The sequence below is a fragment of the Archocentrus centrarchus genome, chromosome 20 (genome assembly GCF_007364275.1).
Source record: "Archocentrus centrarchus isolate MPI-CPG fArcCen1 chromosome 20, fArcCen1, whole genome shotgun sequence".
Lineage (NCBI taxonomy): Eukaryota > Metazoa > Chordata > Actinopteri > Cichliformes > Cichlidae > Archocentrus > Archocentrus centrarchus.
This window is the reverse complement of record NC_044365.1, coordinates 32,497,710-32,509,003: the sequence shown is the minus strand read 5'-3', so window position 1 is coordinate 32,509,003 and position 11,294 is coordinate 32,497,710. Positions and strand designations below refer to the sequence as shown.

The 11,294-nt window shown below is 42.5% G+C and overlaps 1 protein-coding gene across 1 annotated transcript; it reads left to right on the top strand.

The window, feature by feature from the left end:
- Positions 1-2,522: 2,522 nt before the first annotated feature.
- eif5a (eukaryotic translation initiation factor 5A) lies at positions 2,523-9,577 on the top strand. Its single transcript, XM_030756412.1, has 5 exons — positions 2,523-2,545; positions 4,645-4,832; positions 6,138-6,242; positions 8,694-8,825; positions 9,201-9,577. The coding sequence occupies exons 2-5, from the start codon at positions 4,665-4,667 to the stop codon at positions 9,264-9,266; spliced, it is 471 nt and encodes a 156-aa protein (XP_030612272.1). The 5' UTR covers positions 2,523-2,545; positions 4,645-4,664; the 3' UTR covers positions 9,267-9,577.
- Positions 9,578-11,294: the final 1,717 nt, after the last annotated feature.

Genomic DNA, 11,294 nt, shown 5'->3' with positions numbered 1-11,294 from the left:
GCCGAGTCAAAACTCAGACATGAATAAGATTGAGATGCTTTGACCTTAAACAGGCCATTCATGCTGGAAAACCCTCCAATGTAGCTGAATTCAAACCATTCAGCAAAGAAGAGTGGACCAAGCTTCCTCCAGAGTGATGACAAAGATTCGTTTCAAGTTATCAGAAATGCTTGACTGCAGTTCTTGCTCCAAAGGTGGTAAAACCAGTTATTAGATTTAGGAGGCAGTTACTTCTCACACAGGGACAGGTAGGTTTGAACAAATGAAATCATCACTGTAAAACTGCATTTGGTATTTACCTGGCTTATCTTTGTCTAAGATTAACATTTGTTTTATGATTTGAATCATTAAATGTGACAAATATGCAAAAACCTAATGAATCAGGATGGGGGCAAATACTTTATCACAGCACTGTAGACACTTGGACACTCCTTCACCCTCAGGCAGCTCTGCATCAAAAACAGAGCTCATCACTGCATCCACACACTAGGTTCAAACTCTACCATTAAAGAAATAACAAATAATTAAGATCCATAAATGTACCATCTTCTGTGGAGACCACTGGAGATGGACTGAGGCAAAGTGGAAAACTGTCCTGAGGAATCTCAGGTTTGCTTTGGACCTCAGACCACCCTGGAGCTGTAGAGGACATCAGCAGTTTATCACAGTTTACAGCCAGTATTGGGGTATGAAGGTGTCGGGGGCATTGGTGCATATGGCTGGGGCAACTGTGACGGCACCATTAATGCTGAATGTTACATGAAGGTTTTGGATCAACATATGCTGCCATCCACGTTCTTTTCAGAGAAGGTGTGGCTTATTCCAGAAGGTTAACACCAGACTACATTCTGCACATATTCTAACAACAGTTCTCCATGATAGCTTTGAGCATTTTAGGGGTAAAGCTGTCAGTCTGCTGCATACTGAATACACATGAATACAAATGAAACACAGAGCCATTGATGAATTCCTCAGGTCCCAAACACTAACAGCTGTTAGAAAAGAGGTGATGAAACACAGTAAGAAACATGACTTTGTCCCATTTTTCATTAAAAACGTTGTAGCTTTTGTACCATAAACTTCTTTATTTTGTGGCTTTTTGGAAAACATCATTGATGATGCTATCTACTACCAGCTGTTACTCGGTGAGAGGAGGTCAGGTTTACCCTGAACAGGTCATCTCATCTCTTTGACCTTATTTTCATTAGTTCATTTGTGTATTTGTAGGTACATTTCAATGTAATATAAATTTATTTGACAATGCACAGAATATATATGTTGTACCACATATAGTTAAAAGCTCATTTTCATCTGCGGTCCCCTGATCAGAAGTCCTCACTACTGTAAGAATAAATGCTTGAAATTATGGAGAATCTAAACCTGACAGCATACGAAGAGTAAAACACCTTTACAAAATATTATTATTACTATTAGTAGTAGTAGTGGTAGTAGTAAGTGTACTAAGGAGCGAGGAGAGTGTGCTGAGAAGATGGAGGGAGTACTTTCTTTGACCACTAGGTGGCATTAGAGAAAATCCACTATTTATATGTTATGCATGAACACAAATGTCATGTATATGATCACATAATGGTGATTTGCTGTTGCCACTAGGTGTTGCTATGACTGTCAGCTAATACTGGCTTGTAGATGTCTCCAGGTGTGGATTTGAATCAAGCATGTGAAGATAGGGGCAGGTTCAGGGGTCCAAACCATCTCAGCCTTGCCTCTTTGTCTCCAAACGGCTCAGCCTGAGCTGTCCCTCAGATGGACTCATTTCTAATCCTCTCCATCCTCCAAACCATCTTAAGAGCTCTCGCCACCTTCCCTTTCACTCTTGCTGCTCTCCTTCTGTCACAAATCACCCCTGACACTCATCTCCACCTGCTCCACCCTACCTGCACTCTCTTCTTCACCTCTCTTGTGCTCTGGCTGTTGCTTTGAATGGTTGACCCCAGGTACTCATCCAACTTCATTACCTCTGCTCTGTGCCGCTTCATCTTTCCACTTGTCTCTCTCCCATTCACACACATGTATTCTGTCTTGCTTCAACTGACTTTCATTTCTCTTCTCTCCAGTGCATACCTCCACCTTTCCAGACTCTCCTCCACCTGCTGCTCACTGACCATCACCTAGCTTCAACAACGCTTTCCCATGTCTTCATGATATGGCTCAGCTTTATCACTCAGTAGTTACCACAGCTCTGCACATCACCCTTGTTATACTAAAAGGACTTTGGGCCCTAATAATATTAAGTAGTGGCAATAAATACCTCGTGTTTAACAAAATATTGGGTGATCCAAATCTAATCCGTCCTATCGTGTAAGTACATTAAAAGGAAATTTAAAAAGTTGTATTATTACGTGGCCAGCAGCCCTCTTGGCAGCGGTAATCCCCGCGGGTTGCCATGTTTGTCTCAAACTTGGCAACCCTTTCTGCCAGGCTGCCACCGGAACACATAAACGCCCCTCCCCTCCCTTCTTCCTCTACGGATGCTGCAGTCAAGTTGGCCGCGCATGCGCACTTTAGGTCCTCTTTTTCTTGGAAGGTAAGTGTGGCATGGCGCGTGTTGCTGCCTTGGGGGGGATAAACGGTGGACTTTAGTAGATTTTAAGTGACCCGATAACGATTTCAGAGGTACTAAAGTAGTCGTGTACTGATTTGAGATGCCAGGGGAGTAGTTCCTCGGTTTTCCGCTGGATGTAGTCGGCGGCAGGGTAGGGTGTGGGTGTCCATGTTCTGACTAGCGCTAGCACGCTGAATCAAAGGGACATGCGGCCTTCGGCGGCGCGCTCCGTGGAAGCTGCTTGTCATTCTCCGCGCTAACGCCCGTGTCTTCGCTTCGCGGGCAGAATCGGCATTGTCATCTGTAGACCCGGCGGGCTGATCGCTGAAAAGCCAACTGACGGCTCGAATCCCGGCCGCTGCCGGTCCGAGTTTAATCCGCGCCTTTATTTGGACCGAGCTGAATGGACAGCTAGCACGGTTAGCCGCCGCTAGCAGCGCATTAGCTCGGATAACGGGACTTGGTGTTTGTGAAGCAGCAGTGCACGTTGGCCAGCCGTAAATCTCGCGGCATCGAAAGCGCGTCCCGATAACGTTACAAGAAACCGTTTTAAAAGCGAAACATCCAGAATAAAACGTGCTAACATTGGTGTTTAATGCGATATTCTCGGCTGTGTTTGCAACGTTACGCTGCATTTCTAAACTCCCGGCCAGCCAACTTCTTATAATGATCCCGAGATTAACCTTTAATTTACGTGTGCGGCACTGATGTAGTGAAAAAGTGGCTGATGGTCATATATATATAATTTTTTTTTTTTTATTTTATTTTTTTTTACTTTGAGCTTCGTGTGACGCCAGTGTTTGCTAACATTTGCGATCAAACTGCGGCGGCAGGCTGAGAGGTGGCGCAGCCGTCCAGCCTCGTGTCGAGCCCGGGTGGTTGCGTCCACGCTTCGGTGTACTCCTAAGGGTCTATTTCTTAGTATTAATCGGTTATTATAGTGTAATATTCAATCGCTCTTATAGTAATTTGGCGAGCAGATCATGAGGACTGTACCTTTTCCACTGTGGAAATCTCGCGATATGTACTTGGAAGTAGCAGAGGGCTCTGTGGGGCCCAGGAGAGGCTGCAGTAGTTGAAATCAAAGCTGGGGACAAGACTGTTAAAGTGCTTTTTAAACTCAGCAGAATGTAGAAATTTTTTTTATAGTGGAATCACTTTTTTAGGGGGGGGAACTATTAAACATTGAAACATTTGCAACAGAAGCCCCTAAACTGGGTTTCTTGACAGTTTTGAGGTTGATTTTAATATATTTTCCTCAAGGTTTTGAGGTGATATTGAACTGTTTGTTAATCTCTACCTGTACTGTAGAAATAAGGTAGCATTTAGACCTCCTTTAAAGGGGGAAACATTCAGGGACTGTGGTTCACGTTGGGTTAAAATCAAAGCTGCAATCAGGCACATTGAACTGCCAATAACTCAAACTTCAGCAGATTTAAAGTAAAAAAAATTCCCCGCAAATTTTAAATCCTTAAAAGTTTAATTAAAGCCCTGAAATTTGCACAGCTCTCAGAGGGGTGTTTTTAATGTTTAATGTTTTTTTATTATTTTCCAAACATTTCATTGGCTGCTGTTTGAAAACTGTATCAGATTCAGTTGGATTCCAAATGTTCTGCATTAACTGCTGTACCAAAGCACCCAAACTCTGAAGTATGTGATCAATCTAATGGAAATGGTGAGCACAGTACTGAAGCACTGAGGAACTGGGTTATTTTAGCTGGCCGGCAACATGACTGTTAAACTCTTTCTAAACTCACTAAAATTATAATTGAGACATTTGTTTAGCTTTTGTAGCCGTAAATTTTTACATCAAATCCTTGATGTCCAGAGTTTTGGACGGATGATACTGGCAGCTGTCATGTAACTGTCACAAAAGCTTTAACTATCATGATAGCACCACAGTCTGTTATCTTTGCTGTAGATGTAAATTCTTACACCTCTCCATCATTCAAAGGGCTCTTCAGTCTCACTTCATTAAGAGATAAGGGGCTCACTGTTAGGAGGAAGGATATTCTGTCTCGGCTGACCGTGGAAATCAAACTTTTATTTCGGGGTAATTGATGTTCAAATGTCTCCAGCAGCGCCCCAGACCCATCGCACCATGGCAGATCCCGATCTTGATTTCCAGACTGGTGAGTCTGGCGCCTCCGCCACCTACCCCATGCAGTGCTCCGCTCTGCGCAAGAACGGCTACGTGGTGCTGAAGGGGCGTCCCTGCAAAATTGTGGAAATGTCCACCTCTAAGACCGGCAAGCACGGACATGCTAAGGTAAACTTCCCCTCAGAGACCGTTATGAGTCCTTTTTTTTTTCAGCTTGGGTTTATTTACGTGGGATCAGTTTATACTGTAAGGTAGAAAATATTGATCAGGACAGAAAAACGGGCCATCAACAGGAAACAGGACAAACCTCAGAGCAGACAGAAGCTGAGAGCTTTGAGCAGAGGGCTGCTGTAAGCTGGCAAGTTTAAAATAAAGTTTGGGAACAGCCAAAGTAGAACCAGCATCAAATTTGAGCTCCTTGGCAGAGACCTGAGGCTGAGCTCAGATTTTAAGGCTCTCGGGTTTCAGACCTGTCTGATCCAAGCAGCCTGAAGTGTTCTTATCTTAGCTTTAACTGCAGGGTGTTCCCGTGTGTACTTTACCTTAAAAATCAAGTTATTTTACAGTAATTAGTGTTAAAGGCCACAACATTGGTCAGATATAGTACTTTTATATTAGAATACCATTGCAGCTACTCTGGGTACTACAAACTAACTTCATGGCAGTCTCTACTTTGATACTAATAATTCAGTCCAGTACATTGAAGTGGACCTGCTCACAGCCAAATTCATCAAGTTAACAGAAGTTTCTGGATTTTTTTTTTTTTTTTTTTTTTCCCCTCCTGATTTCTGCCCAATTTAATATAATTGAAGCCCACGTTTATAAAACTGATAAATATCTAAATCAGTCTCTGAATTTTATACAAATTTTAAAAATATCTTTTGGGGGGAACCCAACATTCGATAAATGAGACTAGAAGATTTTGTCGTATAGATGCCAAAGTCAAACATTTGTTGGATCGTTTTGAGACGGACTGAGCAAAATAAATTTAATGCCATTTAAAAACTAAAGCAGAATAATTTCTCAGTCATGATTTTCATTCAGGTAGAAGAATCAAACAGATTTTCAATGACGGCATTTTTTGAGGCGTCGAACTCAAACATGACCAAATTCCCACCAAAACAGGCCAAAATGTATTTTAACAATTTTCAGACTGTCATTGAGCAAAAAGCCTGATATTTCTCAGGCTGAGTATTTAAAATAACTTTAAACGAATGCAGTGAGAGCAGCTCTTAAGATTTTAGTCAAGTGTAAACTTTCAGGACAGACGAGAATCTAAGATAATAAACTTCTCAGTTTAAACCCATAATTAAGACGAGTGGAACCAAAAATGGCCTCTGCAGATGAGAATATCTGGCCGGCCTTCAGGCCGAGCCTGCGCTAAGGGTTAGGCTTGCAGTGAGCGTCTCAGACGCTTGGTCAGGTTGGTCTGCGCCTGCTCTCCTTAAACAGCTTTGATTGGTCTCCCTTTAGGTTAACCTGGTTGGCATCGACATCTTCACCAACAAGAAGTATGAAGACATGTGCCCCTCCACCCACAACATGGATGTTCCCTCCATCAAGAGGATAGACTATCAGGTACTTCCTGTCGGTTACCTCTGTTAGGTCACGTGACCTCGCGGTGACAAAAGTGATGCGTCGTGTGTTTGGTTTGGCCCAGCGGTGACTCAGCAGATGGAAACACTGACAGGGCGTCTGTTTCTCTGGAAACTTGACATGAAGTTTGATTTATAGTCGGAGAAATATTTGGGATCGGGATCGTCATCACCAGAGACGCTTTTAATGTTAGAATGTTTCCACTCCACACTACTCTGTGAATGAGTCCACACAGTAACGTCTGTGTTGGAGGAAACATGAGAGCTGTTAGCAAAGACGTTTACTGTGACGTTATCGCTCACCAGGACGTTAAAATGTCATGAAATTTGAAAGAGTTTCAAATGTGATGACATTATTAGTCCAAAGTTTCTCTCCTAATGTGCTCGTCGCTGTTTTGTAGTTTTAGTTGTATTTAGGTGGACTGCTCAGAGATAGATAGATATAAGATATAGATATAGATATAAGATATAGATATAGATATATATATAAGATATAAGATATAGATAGATATAAGATATAGATATAGATATATATATAAGATATAAGATATAGATAGATATAAGATATAGATATAGATATAAGATATAGATATAAGATATAGATATAGATATATATATATATAAGATATAGATATAAGATATAGATATAGATAGATATAAGATATAGATATAGATATATATAAGATATAGATATAGATATAGATAGATATAAGATATAGATAGATATAAGATATAGATATAGATAGATATAAGATATAGATATAGATATAAGATATAGATATAGATAGATATAAGATATAGATATATAGATAGATAGAGAGATAGATATATAGATATAGAATATTGAATAAAGCTGTGTCCAAAGATGTGAGGGTTCAAAGGTCAGCTTCACCTGTGAGTACTTTCTGGCTCGTTTTCCTCAGCTGTCCACACCTGCAGGATCCCTGCAGTTTATCTCAAAGGGTTCATGATTATCTGCAGATTTAACAATAATATCAGTAATGACCTTATTTATTAAACTTATACTATATAAAGTCAGTAAATTGGCTTATTTTCCCTGGGCCAGTAAAAATTTTATATACTGGCCTTTTGGGACTCTGCAGCTGTTCTAAGATCAGTGAGTATTAATGGGAAGTTGTTGTTGTTTTTTGTTTGTTTGTTTGTTTGTTTTTCCTCGAGTCCGTTTGTTCATATTTATCACAATCAGACACAACATTTAAACCATTATGAAACATTCACACAGTTAGACAAGTTCAAAGAAGTTTAAGGTACAGACTTCGGCTCAGGCAGTGGTTCCAGATGTTTGGATTCTGTCAGCCATGCCTTTCTTTTATAATGGATACACAACTAAGTAAAGTTGAGGGTTCAGTCAGTCCAGATGCTGCAGATGTGCTGTGACTGACAGTATAGAAGGATTGCTGTCAGCTGATGCTGTGCAGGTACACAGACAGGTGTGTTTCTCCATTGTGTGTCTGGGTCGCAGAGCGCTGAGGCCCGGGTGGAGACGTTATTCCAAACTGTCATGTTGCTGCATTTCGTTCCAAGTTCAGAAACGAGCGCCATAATATTTGTCTGAAAATGAGTTTGTTCTTCTTCATTGGCTCTTATTTAAAGGTCGCAGCCGACGCTCAGAGTTCCTGTGGTTTTATTTTAGTTTCACTTTGTTTGGCCTGACGGAGCCTTGGTGTTTAGTGATGGTGGAGTGTGTAAACGGTAAATTTCTCAGGAAACTAAAACCTCCTGATGCTTGTTCATAAGTTTGACCAAAGCCAAACACATTTACTGTTTCTGTAAGAACAGTTTGCTGAGTGAAACAGCTGGATGTATTGTGGGTCAGTCTGGGTTAGCTATAATGCTGTTTGGTCTCTGAAAACCTAAACTCTGAACTTTGACCTTTCAGCTGACACGTCCTTTAGAGCAGTTCTGTCTGTTTACTCTTCACACCACTCGTTTCATAAAATCTCTCAAATTGTTCCACTTTCTTCGATCTGTTTCCTGGAAAATGGCCAAATCGTGTGTGACGGGGGGTTTCCAGTCTCAGGATGTGACTAAACATGAGTGGATCACAGGGAAGGCAGCACGTGTGCTGCTCTGGTCAGGAGTCACGTTCAGGTTAATAGAGGTTTAAGTTTGGGGTGAGAAGCTGAGACTTGATCAGGTTAGTTAGACTCTGAGATGGGTCATTTATGGCTGACACAGGCTGAACGTTAATGCTTCAAGTAGCTGCATTAAAAATTTTTAATGATTTTCCCTTTGAGGGGCGTGTAGGAGTGACTGAACATTAATCTGCAGGTGCATCTTCAGCAGCTGTGAGCTCAACCGTAGACGTGAAACTTTATTTTAAATGTGCATCACAACTGTTTCCCAGGTTTTAGGCCTTTATCAAACCTGGCTGAGGTCACTGATGGTTGTCTCTCTCTCCCCCCCCAAACAGTTGGTTAACATCAATGAAAACTATATGTCCCTGATGAGTGACAACGGCGACATCAGAGAGGACCTGCGTGTCCCTGAAAATGAAGTCGGCAAGGAAATCGAGGCGAAGTTCGACGCGGGTGAAGAATTCATGGTAAGTTTGGTCTCAAAGGAAGTTAATTTTATTGTACAGATTAATGTTATGTGACGCATAAAATTAGACAAAAAGACTTTAAAATGTTTAGTTTGGGTTAGTTTACATGGTTAATAAAGCGTAGCTTTAGCAGATTGAGCTTCTTAGTTTTGGTTTAGTGTAGGTTAGTAGGTTGTCTCTAAATTTTCCTGGTCTGGTCTAATTCCTGGGCTGTGAACATTTTGAGCAATTTGTCATGAATATGAAAATTGCTGACCTGGGGTCAGCGATGAACCTGAGGACAGGCTTCCATGTTAGGTGGAGGAGGGCGGAGATGCGTGTAAAGTTTCAGATGATTGACTGGAACACATTTGTGTGTCTGTGCGCTCTACGCAGGTCACCGTGATTTCTGCCATGGGGGAGGAATGTGCCGTCGCTACCAAGGTCTTGGCCAGCAAATAAGGAGTTGATAGACTTTGCTGCCCGGACAACAAGCACCACCCACAACCAGTCTCTTGCATTCTCATTGGTTCTGTCACCAAAGCGTCGGCCTTCACAGACAACCTCAATCATTCTGTTGTGATCTTTCTCTCATCATTGATCTTTATCCCCCCCCCCCCCCCCCTGCTCCTCCTCCTCCTCCCTCCTTTTGGTTTCTCCTTTCCATTTGCTGTTGGGATTGTTCCACCGCAGCTCGCTGCGTGGGCCTCTGCCTGATCATTGAGGTTTTGTTTGGCAACTTTATATAAAACGACTTAAAAAAAAAAAGCATCCACGATCAGTTGCTCATTTCCTGCTTATCATGTTTGCCTTCAGACGTGTTGGTTTTGCCACTCACATTCCTGAATGTTGGAATAACAGCGGGATTCAGCTTTTGTATGATTATTTTTTATATTCTTTAGATTGAATCTAGCAGGTTTAAAGCCTTTTAGTGGGAAGGGGATGGGGGGGGTCGGGAGGGGGCAGGTTTTCAGGTGTTAAAGCCGTGGGTGGGAGGGAGGGAGGGTTGCCCCTGTAGATGCTGAATTCTGGTTTAGGTCGTCCCTCTAGCAGCCATACCACTTTCCAGCATGGCCTTTGAGTGCGACAAGGTCCCTTTTATTTTCCTTTCCTCCTTCCCGATTGCTGGGATCAGTGGTGGCCGGCACGTCAGGAGCACTTGAGGTCCACCCCAGCATGTCAAAGCTCTAAAACCAAGATATCCCCCCCCCCCCAAAAAAAAAGAGGAGGAAAAAAAAGAAAATTAACCCTTGTGATGCCAGTCTCATCTGTGTAGAAGTTTGAGGGGGCGTGAGGGTTCCGTGCGCTCACACCTCTCGTCCATCGGGGCCGTACCCCAAATACAAAAAGAGGAATGTTGTTTCATTTATAAGAGGGCGCGAGTGTGTGGCGGTGTGGGCCTCCGAAATGTGGGAGGCGGTTTGCAGTGAGGTGTGTGTGTTTCTTTTTGAGGGACTCAATCGGGTTGGGGAGGGTGGTAGAGTTGCAAGCGTTTTTTGTTCACTCGAGGCCTTTGTCACCTGACTGGAGATGGCAAAAATAAAACGATGAAACAAATGGACAAAAACTGCAAATGATGTCTGGTTTTCTGTCTCTGAAGTGTTAGACGAGGGTCTCAGAGGAGCCTCCAAACTTCTGTCATTTATTTGCTTAAAAATACAAAATGCTGCTCAAAGCTCATTTCCAGCTCCTTGTTTTTTGTTTGTTTTTTGGACCTTTTGCTTCCAACAGCTCTTAAACTGCGGCTGGTGCTCTCCTGAAGGCCTTTATCGCTCTGATTTCACTCAAACCCCAAACGTGTAAGAGTAGAAAAATAAAATCAGCTGTTTGGAAATGCTTTGTAACTTTTTCTTGATCCACCATCCTGACAAAAGTACTCACCATCCAAATCATTGAATTCAGGTGTATAAACCTAGCACCTAGGCATCAGTGAAAGAATGGGTCATTCTCAGGAGCTCAGTGAGTTCCAGCGTGGTGCCGTGATAGGATGATGCCTGTGCAACAAGTCCAGTCACTGCTAAATATTCCACAGTCAGCTGTTAGTGGGATTATAACAAAGTGGAAGCGATTAAGAACAACAGCAACTCAGCCACTAGGTGGTAGGCCGCGTAAAGTCAGAGGGGTCAGAGGATGCTGAGGGTCATAGTGCACAGAGGTCACCAACTTTCTGCAGAGTCGATCACTACAGACCTCCAACTTTCATGTGGCCTTCAGATCAGCTCAAGAACAGTGAGAGCTTCATGGAATGGGTTTCCTTGGCAGCTGCATCCAAGCCTTACATCACCAAGCTCAATGCAAAGCGTTGGATGCAGTGGAGATGTGTTCTCTGGAGTTTGGGGATGTACTTCTGGAAGAATGGTCAGAAATTCCCATAAACACTCCTAAACCTGTGGAAAGGTCGCCATCCCCTTCAGCTTTCAGCCGTGTCCCTGGAACAGACTAAAGATGTCTTTGTGAGGATCCAGCAGTACATGGTATTAAGAGATGTAG